Source organism: Nanorana parkeri, unplaced genomic scaffold (genome assembly GCF_000935625.1).
Source record: "Nanorana parkeri isolate BGI_ZX_2015 unplaced genomic scaffold, ASM93562v1 scaffold183, whole genome shotgun sequence".
Taxonomy (NCBI): Eukaryota; Metazoa; Chordata; class Amphibia; order Anura; family Dicroglossidae; genus Nanorana; species Nanorana parkeri.
Genome location: NW_017306451.1, coordinates 824509 through 836752, shown reverse-complemented (window position 1 = coordinate 836752; position 12244 = coordinate 824509). Strand labels below are relative to the sequence as shown.

General features: G+C 39.9%; 1 protein-coding gene across 3 annotated transcripts in view; it reads left to right on the top strand.

Annotated features, from left to right (window-relative positions):
• The window catches only part of LOC108785917 (A-kinase anchor protein 2-like), a 56388-nt gene that overhangs the window by 29812 nt on the left and 14332 nt on the right, over positions 1 to 12244 (top strand). For all 3 annotated transcript variants that reach the window (XM_018555106.1, XM_018555105.1, XM_018555108.1), the window contains exon 2: positions 5537 to 7901. In XM_018555106.1, the coding sequence (XP_018410608.1) occupies positions 5537 to 7901 (2365 nt within the window). The remainder of the gene's footprint in view (positions 1 to 5536; positions 7902 to 12244) is intronic.

Genomic DNA, 12244 nt, shown 5'->3' with positions numbered 1-12244 from the left:
GTTGTGGCAGGGGCATTCCCTACCCTGCAGCTATACATCACAACGTGGAATATCTCCACCGCAACTGCCACCACTGATTGGGTCAGGAGGAGGGCATGATGGTTACAGTTTTTAGCAGGTTTGGGCAAACTCAGTAAAACTGGGTTCACACCAAGCCCAGACTCATCTCTAGTGGCTTTTTGTTCAGCACCGCAGGCTGAATGAAAGAAATCAGTTTAATCCCTCATCCAGGCTAAGAGCTGGGATGGAGGAATCTCTACTGCTGGCTATTGTATTGAGACAGGCGATACAACTGCAAGGATTGCATATGATAAGATACAGTCAATGTTTGGCTGGCAATTTTCAGGGCTACCCATAGCTCAAACTTGGCATATTCAGTTGAAAACTGCTGAAATTTGAGTAATGTATAGCCAGCTTTAGTTTGTTACATGCTTCTTATCTGACTTTATAGCTGTATTTGCCCTGTTAGTTGAGTTAGCATGAAAACATTTATGCCGCATAACCTTCAGTGAGTTTTTGTGATACATTTTATATGCCAAGCTAGAAGGTGATTGATGTTAGACCTCCTGAGTCAAATTATCTTAGGATGTGAAAGACAATTCATTAATTTCACTCTATTCCCAGTGGTATTTGTGACATCTGGATATTTGCTTTATTTGGGCATCATGTCATGTTGAAATAGACTTGGCCTCACCATTTGCTTGTGAATTCAAATCAGGCAGCATTTCTGCAAAATGTGTAGGAAGGGCTAACATAATAAGTTATAATGGGTAGAAACTCTGACAGAATTTAGATAATGTCTCAGCCCCATGAGATAGATCTCTCTTGGGGCTGAGACATTTCACACTTCCTGTCCCTGTGTGATTAGGACAGGAAGTGAGAACAAATCTCACTAATAAGGACACAGTTTTAATCCTTTCAAGTTTTATTAAAAACAGAAGGTTTGTCAGGAGAAAATGTATGGTAGTATTGCTTACTGTCTAATCATATTTCCTTCACATAGCCAAACCTAATTTTCTCATTTTTAAAAGCCTCATCCTGAAAGTAATTTTCCCCATTTGCTGTATTACCAACCAATGCCTTAACCTCTTGCCGTCCGCCCGTAGTAAAAAAACGGACGGACGGCACTGCAGCATCTGCGGGTTGCCGTCTCCAGACGGCAATTTTTTTCTGCTCGCGCGCGCCCCCTAGCGGGCACGCACGGGCAGAAAAGACCCGCTCAATGCGAACACCCGGTACCGGGTGTTTCACATATAGGCGATCAGCGGGTCCATAGCCCGCCGATCGCCTATATGTGCTCGTTCGCGGCACCCCCCCCACCAGGGTTGTTATCCCCCTATATAATAGCAATAACAATAAGTGCAAAAAAAAAAAATATAAATAAAAAAAAATAAAAGTAACACATAAAAAAGTAAAATAAAATAAAAGTCACATATAAAAAAAGGGGAAAAAACCCCCCAAAATGTTTAACTCCCCCACCCCCACGTTTACGCGCCTATAAACGTAAATACGCGTCCGGTGCCCCAGCGCGCAAAAATTACAATTGCGCTACACATGTTACATATCGCCGCGAACGTCGCAGTGAGAGCAATCATTTTAGGGCCATCAATCACTGATAACACTAAACTGATGAGCGGTAACAGCTTTTAAAGCGTCGCCTATGGCCAATTTTGGGTATTATCGTTTTTTGAGGTTTCGCGCGCGCACGCAATTTTAAGGCTTGACATGTTTAGTGTCTTTTTACCCGACGTGACCCCATCTTTTATATTTTACCAAAAAATTGGGTAATAATAAATGTTTTATCATTTAATATAGGGGAAACTGTTTTTTTTTTTTAAATTTCGGTAATTTTTCCTTAATATAGTAAAAAAATAAAACCCCCAGTGGTGAATAAATACCACCAAAAGAAAGCTCTATCTGTCCCCAAAAAAGGGTATAAAATTCATTTCAGTACAGCGCTGCATGACGGAATAAATGTCAGTTAAAGTACCGCAGCGCTGAATACTGAAAAATGGCCTGGATGGGAAGGGGGTTTAACACCGCGGATGTCAACTGGTTAAGAGACCTCAGAAATCTATATGTATCTCACACAGGGATGATGGACTAGGCAGCATGCAGGTCTTGCTGTAAAGGAGGCAGTGTCAAGCAAACCGCTAACAATGAATAAAACAGGGATAGTAGTTGCCGTGCAAGAAAATATTGTCGTCAATTAATGTTTTAATGCAAAATTAAGCCATTACTTTGCTTAAAGCAGGGCACAGGCAACAAGAGTTGTGAAAGGTTGGGTATGGGGTGGACAAATTCATATGGAATTTAGGAGCCAGTCTGTTCATTCCAGGAGCCATCTGCATTTTTTTAAAGTGCCAGCTCTATTGTCAACAACTAGAGTAAAACTCACAAGTTAGGCACCGGCTATAATTTATAGGGAAAATTGGCTACCTAGCTCCTGGGATTCATTCAGCCCTGGGTTGGATACTCTGCCAATTGTATTTCTTGTGTCCCCTTTGGAGAGATTTTCTCACACTTCAACAGCACTACAAAATGAGTAGGGAATCTCTCTAGCGGGAACACAGACAAGCAATAAAAACGTGATGGCGCTTCCAATAGTTCCCCAGTCTAAAAGAGTGCTAATATTGTGGCTATGCCCTTATTAAAGAGATTCCTCCTCATTTCTTGTCCCAGTGACATGACAGGAGAAATCTTGCAAACGAGGACAACAAAAAACATGACAGACGTTCTAACAATCCCCAACAAATTCCAAGAAAAGGTTCAGCTGGAGTTCCATTTAGTGCCAGATGTATGGACCCCACAATTTTCTTTCTCTTGTTGCTAAGGATTGCAAGTGTGTAAAGTTTAGCACTGGTATCACCATGGTAGGCAATGGGCAGATATAGATATATATAATATCTACATCACAAAGAATTCCATGCAGCAACCAAACTTTCAGTTCTGCATTGTGATGTCTAGTGATTTGTTGGGAAACCTTCAACAGCACATTGTTTTAAACATATAACATGAAAACTAAGTGCAGCTAATTTTAGCATACATACCAACAATAAATCCATTAGGTACAACTTTGATAAATGTTAAGTTTCACATCACAGACATTTTTTTTTTAATGCATGGCTGTAGTCAAGAGTCTGCTCTAAATGTCAGTTATTAGACACCAGTTCTTCTGTATGCCTACACCACAATTGAAGAATCACTCATCAACCACTGTATCAGCTAACACTATCTTTTATTCAGGGAGTAAGGAAGATTTCTCCATAGCCTGACAAGCCCCTCATACAATAACGTAAGGTACAAAATAACAAAAGTAGGAGTGAAACATTAACTGCAGAGCAGGGTTTGCACCAGCATCCATCAATCCATATATATGTTTAGGATAAAATTTGTTATAATATTATAGGACGTTTATTTGAGAATTATACCTATTATAAATCAATTTGTAGAACAGATGAGAACTGGGTTATGCACAGCAGCTATAGTGACACTTGACTGAGAGCCAATGTGCCACAGCTTCTAAAGTGTGATGAGAGCTTGAAGTAACCTGTAAGTTCTGTACATGATCTAAACTAGCTACAGCAAGAACATGCAGATTCCACATGCATTCAAACCTCTTCTGAGGTACCCTGGGAGCCTCAAATCCTAGTATGCAAATATTGATGCTGTCCTGCAATGCTGTAGTAAGGCATTCCCCCCTCCTACCTCATGTATTGTCTTCAATAGATGGTCTAACTGGTCAATAGGAACGTGCTGAAGATAGAAAAGGGGGAGTCACCACTTAACCCTTATCTCCATCAAATGGACATACCTGCCACTTCATACCTAAAAAACATTGCAAATAAAACTTCCTATATGAATGTGGTATAAAGCTATTGGTTCCCAAGGTAGGATGGAGCCTGACCTTGGACCTCCATCACTTGCTGGCAAGAAAAGCCTAAAATCTGTGCATTTCTGTCTTGAAAATGTAATTATAGGGTACTATTTAGAGTGTAGGATCAAGGGTGTTGGGGGAGGGGGCGGGTGAAGCTGGCTCTGCTTTTAGATAGGCAGAGCCAGCTGTCAGTCACGCAGCTGGGCGGATCCCGGCACAATTGTCAGGATCCACTTCAGCTGCGGCATCTCAGTATACCGCGAGCTGTAGCTCGCGGTATACTGAGATGCCGCAGTATACCGCGAGCTGTAGCTCGCGGTATACTGAGCCTAGGGTGACGGGAGGATGCTAGTTTGTGTCCTCCCGTTACCCTAAGGAGAACTATGGGGAAAAGACTTAATCCCATAGTTCTCCTTTAACATCTGACTTTACAATTGCCTAACAAAGACAAATGGAGCTGGTGATATTTTATATTTATTTTTCCTTAAGCCCATTTACTTAAAGCACTATTGTGAGGTTCTACTTTTAAAGCTATAAAATAAGTAACACACAGGGAGATCCAGCTTGGTCTTATGTGAATGGGCTCCCAGACAAAACAAAAATAAGCTATTTGATGTGACCTCCAATACCGCACTCGTATGTAGGTCATATGTTATTGCCTAGGGACAAGCAAGGCATGTGAGGAATTTACCAACATCCTGCCCTAACAGTGTTTACATGACACTCATCAGTCCCAAACCGTTACAATAGACATTTTCTGGAGCCTGCATATGTTTTTCTTGTCAAAGGCAAGAAGTAATATTTATCAAGCAGAGGCTGTTTTATGAGTGAGTAGTTAATGAATTCTGCTTTCACAGGTGCAGAAAGTGGGAACATATCCCAGAAACTATAAATCTTTGCTTGAATAATTTATCTAGTGACAGAATATAGTATAAATAGTTGCTGGTAATGAAATAAAGGATAACAATGTAGGTACTGTATGTAGTGCACCATAATGCATACAGAATTCAAGTTTTTTTTACTGATAAAGTTGTTATGAAAGTAATATGACTTTTTATGTTTTTAATGTTCAAATCAGTGCAGAATGGTGAGGAGCTTTATGTCACCAATATAAATATGTTATAGTGCGGTCAGCACTATATAAATGCCTATAATACAATATAAGAATAATTAATATATAGTGATACAGCCTGTCCCTCTTCCACTGTCTGATGTCAGCAACTCTGTTCCAGTTCAATGGGCATGTTCACCTTTTTCACCAAAAACACAGCACTTTTAAAAAATTATTTTAGAGAACATTTCACCATTTTGCCACTACACCAGTTAGCTGTCTCATCTCCTTTAAATATGGTGAAAAGCAGCTGGTCAACAATCACTGAAAGGTGTTTTGTAGGAGAAAAAAACTATACTTTCCTTCACTCTATAAATCATGCCATATAACACAAAAAAAATATTGCTGCAGATTGCAATCATTGTCATAAAAATCAATGTGTAAACAAGCTTTTATATTAAGATGTTTGACGATTTATGTCCTCTGGTGTTCATTTGATAACTTTTTTTTTTTTAATCAATGTGTAAACAAGCTTTTATATTAAGATGTTTGACGATTTATGTCCTCTTGTTTTTATTTGATAACTTTTTTTTTTTTTTTTTTTTTAGAGACCACCGATTCCAGAGGATGATATTAAGCTAAAGAAGGACACGGATCAAACTAGTGCCAACCATTCAAAACCTATAGATATTATTTTGACAAGCAACGAAACTATGGATTTTGAGGTGTCAGAGCGTAAAGGAGTGACTGTAGTCAGTCCAGATGTTGTAGCTGACAATCAGAGTAACCTGCTCCCTGCTGCTGCAAGCCACAATGGACTGAAGGACAGACATGAATCACTAGACAGTGATGTTGCTAAAGAGATACAATACTTAGATGAGGTGTTGGAGGCAAACTGCTGCGACACTGTTGCAGACAACCCCTTCAATGGATCGACCTCTCCAGAACCAGCTGCTATTATTACTGTTGATGGCTCAGGTCCTTTTGTTAGTGTTACCAATGATTGTTGCACTCCCGAAATGGAAATTATAGCAGTGAATCATAAGCCTCTCCCAGTTGTAGAAATTGAAAAGTCCACAGAAAGCATGGAATCAATTAAAATTAATGGACATTCTAGAGAGGAGTTGAAAGATGATCACAGTGATGTGTTTACATATCCTACCAGCCCAAATTCTTCAAATAGTTCACGCAGGTCATCAAAAGATGGAGAAAATATTCCAAAAGTAATTAAAAAAGAAGCAAAATTTGAACTTCGTGCATTCCATGAGGAAAAAAAGCCATCAAAACTGTTTGAAGATTTCAATGAGAAGGAACATATAAGAGTAAGAAAAGTCAGACCTACGGAGGAAGTTGTAGAACTAGAAAAGGAAAGGATTGAGCTTATTAAAAGCCAAGCTGTGAAAAAGAACCCAGGCATTGCAACCAAGTGGTGGAACCCACCTCAAGAAAAAACAATAGAGGAGCAGCTAGAGTCTGACCACCTAGAGTCCCATCTCAAATATAAAGAGCGGAAACAAAAACAGCAACAAGTCACATCTTCACCACCCATTAAAAGTGCTTCTGTGTCACCTGTACCTCCAGAAACGCATACTGTGAATAAGGAAGACATTGTTACTGAACAAATAGACTTCTCAGCGGCAAGAAAACAGTTTTTAAACATGGAAAGTACAAGCCAGACCAGCTTCAGAGCCCCACCAAAGAGATCAGTTGCTCCAACCCTTTTTACTGTGAAACCTTTCTATAAAGTAAGCTATGATAACAGAGCTCAGTCATCTGTCACAGTAACTAATCCATTTAATGAGTATGTTGACACAGTCAAACCTGATGACTTGTCACTTGTCAAAGCAGAAAAAATTGTCTGTTCTTCTGAAGACCAGCAATGGACCCATCAGACAGTTTTGCCAAAGTCTTCAACAGAACACTCTGGCAAGGCCTTGACAGAAGACAATGAATGTGTCAGTGCTTCCGCAAAACTTACAGTTGTGAAGGACGATGATTCTGACATTTCAGACCCATTTATTAAATCTGTTACTGTGTCTTCTATACCTGAGGAGCTGGACTCTGGTTTAGATGATTTATCTGTAAAATCTCAGGACACCACAGTTATGGAAACACTTTCAAATGATTTCAGCATGGACAATATCAGTGACAGTGGTGCATCAAATGAAACTATTAATACCCTACATGAACATTCACTTGGGGAGTTCTCCCAGCCACAAACACCTTTACATGAGAATGATTACACAGTAGAGGGAGTGTCCAAATCATTTAGTGATCAAGGTTTTTATTCACCATCTTCTATGCTGCATGACTCTATTGTTTCTGAGGATCCAATAGAATACCAGGCTGGTGTGTTGGTACAAAATGTAATTCAACAAGCTCTTGCAGAAAAGGCTGGAATAAGAGAATACAGTATACAAGAGCATCCAGCAATGCCCAGCGAGGAAACGAGGAAAGACTATAATGAACAGAAGGACATAGTAAGTGAGGATCCAAGATCATTTACTCCAGAGAGTCAAGATGAAACAGTATTTGAGCCAACTCAAATTTCTTCACCAGTGCAAGAAACAAGAGGTGCAACCGTGACACCAAAGGCTTCTGAGCAAGAGCCTCAAACTAGACAACATAAAGTCCCTGAACCATTGTCTATAGCACCAGTAACTGATGAAGATCCCATTGAAGAAACTAGGCAGGAGAGCTACTTTAGCAAGTATTCCCAAGCTGCTGAACTTAGAAGCACTGCTTCCATTTTGGCAACACAAGAATCTGAGATAACAGTTGGCCCATTTAAACTTAGATCAAATAAGCAGAGGACACTATCAATGATTGAAGAGGAGATCCGAGCTGCACAGGACAGGGAGCAAGAGCTGAAGAAGCAGAGACAAAGGCAAAGCTTGCAAAGTCCAACAAGCCCTTCATGCAAGAATGTACCTGTAATGCCAACAAGAACAGCCTCCTACAAAACAGCACCAGGTAGGTAATGCTTGAATAATTAAAGTGTATGTATACCCCAAGCTATTTTTTCAGTTTTAAACAAAAGAGGAGAGGGTTAAAGCCCCTGTCATGGAGTTTGGAAGTAGGAGTAAATCTCTACAAAGTGAGCAGAATTACACTCTTAGACAGCTGTCCTCCGAACAAGGGTCCCCAATGAAATATGTCTCCACTATTCCTGTTCCTGATAATAGCCAACAAGGCAAATAGAAGGTTGAGTCTCCCCAGCTGGGACCCAAGCAGCAGGAAGTAAGCGGGAATCTTCCTAACAAGGACACTGCCGACAAACATGACAGGTGTTCTAACCCTTCCCTGCTCTATCCAAAACAAAATTAGGCTTTAAAGCAGCACAGACAACAGTGATGACTTCTAAAATCAAGGCAGAGCAAAACGTCTGAATTTAACATTTACCATGTATTATTTAAGAATTTAAGAAAATAGAAAGTGATTTGCGTTTGCTGTTTTGGGTTACTGCATTTTACTCTTTGCCTTATTTTGGTGCTGTTAATATTTTGCAAGCTTTTTATCCGCATTCAGTGCACATAAATATTGCACATAAATCTGCCAGCCACATTTTTGTTTCCCAGTTTTGAAGTAACCAATCATTTCAAGCAGAAATTGCGACAGGCATTGATGTTGCCTTGGTAAAGTTTTGTAGTAGTTTTAATTGTTTGGGTGACAATTGAAACAATGACAGGTTTCTGTGGACAGGAACTAGCCAATCTGTGACTAGACATTGTTCACGGTTAATGCATTGTGTCTAATGTGTTAATGGATGTATTGATGTGTTTTAAAATGTGTTTACATAGATTCCATTCTATTTATTTGAATGGGAAAATGCAGATCTACACACCAATGGGCGTAATATGACCAGTAGGGATGAGCTCCAGTTCAGACCAAAGTTCTGAAATTGGAAGGAGCCCCTCTTGAACACAGAAGGCATTCTCTGCCCAAAACCTGACATACGCAAAGGGGCGGGCTGCGGTGACATAATGCACACATGCCAATACCTTGTTTGGAGGAGCTCAGGTTAGTACCATGTTCAGTTCGAACCAGAGCTCTTCCCTAATAACCAGCTGAAAGTAAGTGGAATATCTTGTGTGTTAACATATGTTGCATTAAAGCAGCCCACACATTTTGAATGGGCTGCCTACGCCCAGCAATAGACAAAAAAGAAACCTGTAGCATTTTTTTGCAGCATACTGCAACACACGTTATGTGTTTTGTGGTGCACTGCAGCGCAGGTCCATTGGCACGTATTGTACTTGTGCATTAGGGTATTCTTAATGAATATCACCTCAACATCTATTTTTAACTACATGTTACCATAATGCATAAGTGTGAACAGGACATAAATTATTTTTACAATTACATGCATTCTGCCTTGGTTGGAAAATGGACCTGAACTTTAGACACTGTGCCCAAAAATACAAGCAGGGAGCAAAGCACTAGTCCCCATTACTAATTTACCATGCCTTGTTCTATACTGTGTTTTTGGGTGGAGGTGACCATCTTGGTATAGGAACAATGCTTTGGTTCTTCATGTAAGATCTGACCCTCTGATGACTGGTGATCTGATGACATATGAGGGAAAATTGCATTTCTTGATGTATGGTCCCCCCCATACATCCAGAAATGCCCATCAGAGTCTTCCCTTATATCCATTTGTATCCAACAGAGTCCTCCCTTACATCCAGGAGTGTCCATCAGAGAGAGTCCTCCCTTACATCTAGGTGTTCCCAACAGAGCGCCCTTTACCTTTCAGGTGGCAGAGCAGCACGGTGAAAGCTGGAAGGTGGGAGCTAGTCTGGACAGAGAACGTTCGTTCTTCCTGTAAATGCTGGGATAGGGCAATCACTTAATTGTTTGCTAGGATGCCTGTGGTCCTACCAACCGGCCAGGAGGAAGGAGGTAGGGTCTGCGCTGGGAACTGATTGAGGGTTATGGGTGGTTGGTAGTGGATGCGCTGGACTAAGTATTATGATACACAGACCAGTGCATCCACTGCGGGCCAGATAAAATCTTGTAGTGGGCCAGATGTGGTCTGCGGGCCGTAGTTTGGAGACCCCTACTTTAATTGATCTCACACTGCACATATACAGAGCCATAGGCACAGGAGATTCTAGGCCCACTCATACCATAAAGTACTCTGCTAGCTTTCAGGAGGAATTCACGATGAAAGAAACATTTTTAGGTTACCACAATTGGCATTTGTTAAAGTTTCTTATAAGATAGCAATTCCTAATTTTTTTTTTTAGTTCAGCCCCACTGAAAGTGAATGTACATAAACCCTCCCAGTACATTGTTTGTAACTTTGAACAAAAAAGATTTAAATTACACTTTATGAACAAAATCAAGTAAACTTCCAAAATATCTGTTACAGCTGTAAATTACAGAGCATTCATTTTGTAAAAGCTTATTAACAAAACAAAAACAGTTTTAATAGAAATATATTAATTCTCAGTAAAGCCTGACATGTATCTTTTAAATGTGAAAACACTTGTATTGATCTCTAAGAGCAAAGTTCAGATGTGCAGGGCCGATAAACAGACATGAATTCTTTAATAGTAATCATAGCAATCCCTACAAATATATGCAGAAGTCTTCCATGAATAGTCTACTGCATTGCATTTTTGCCTCTGCCTGGCTTCATCTGTTGGAAATTACAAGCCAATTAGCTCACTGGGAAAGAGTTCACCAAACAAATGTGTGTTATGTACATAAGTATTGTCTGCTAAATCTCTTTTCAATAGAGGCTTTTCTACAAAGCACTAGTGGATAAGCCCACATTGAATTGATGTGATAGGAAAAACAGCCATCAACAAAATGGGAAGCTAGCCTTCTAATGCCAAGTATATTTCCAATGATTGCGGTAAATGTAGGATTATTCGTTATAGGTGCTGCATGACTGCAATTAGTAACTTGGCCACAGTAAATTAACTAAATGCAAAATATGATGCAGTAAAGACACATTACTAAAATATTAAAACCCAAATTCTACCAAAACTCTATCCAAAACTAAAGGAATAATATTTGGCAGGAGTGAACCTGTGACCAGGCTGTGGACATTCAAGTATTTACATACTCTTAACATGCAGTAAATTAGCTTTAAAGCAAGCCCTCCCTGATTTCTGTAGAAGAGCAGAGAGATCTCAGCTGCTGAGAGTTTGACTTGAATGACTTCAGTGCTTCTGCTGTGAACTTTGAGGAATACTTTCTCCACCATGCCTGCAGCTACAAAGATCATTGTGGAGCAATTCATTTTGAAAGTACGCAGCAAAAGCACGGCAGTCATTTAAGTTGTTTTCTTACCAGTACAATGCTCTGTGCTTCCCTGCAGGACTCACTTGAGGACTTTAAATGTCCATAACTTGCCCAAAGTTACACTATATAGTGACCTTGTTGATTCCCCGCAAATAATCAAAAGAATTGATATGCAATTAAAGGCTATACATACTCACCTCTTCTTGGGAAATGAAGCCAAACTACACTGTCTTCGGGGACTAAAACATTGCTGGGTGGTTGCCCGGTCCCCTGCAGCTCTCAATGTTTCCTTCTGTTGTCCACATCATCACTACTTTGTGGGAGGAGCCACAGTGGGTAGAAGTGTCGAATGCTAAAGACTTTGCCTGTGGCCATAGCTACTAAAGACAGCGGGCTTGCTTCCCAAAAGTCTAAACTAACCATGTTCTACAAATGTTTTCCATAAGAACATTAAGGAGTTTAGTTATCAAAGTTCACACAACTTTCAACCCACGATTCACAGTTTTTAACCTACGATTCCCTTAATTGTTAAAGAGGAACTTTACCCATATCTTTAAAATAACAACAAACAAACCTTTAGAAATGTTTATTAATGACAATCTACAAGCACATACTTCTAGATAATTGCTGGATTTTTATTCTTGCATACCTTATTTTTCTTTTCTTCTCCAGTCTTCTGGCAGTGGCCATGTTAACTAAGGGCAGATTACTAGCTCTCCATTCACTTCCTTAAACTATGGCACATGTGACTAGGACATGTGAACATGCACATTATCTCAGGGGAGGAAAATGCCTTTCCCTGAGATCTCATGAGCAATGCTCTGCTGATGTAACCTTCCCAAGATGCAATGCTTTGGCACTTACATTATTTGTGCCAGAACTGGACCAGGAAGTAGATGAACTCTATTTGTAAGTAAATGGAAAACCACATGTGTTTAGCTAATGAATGTAAGATGATTTTAAATCTGCATGCAGAGCTGCATGCTTTGTAGTAAAAGGGGGTAAAGGTCAATTTTAAATATTGGGTTGAAGTTGTGTGAAAGTTCGGAAAACATATTTAT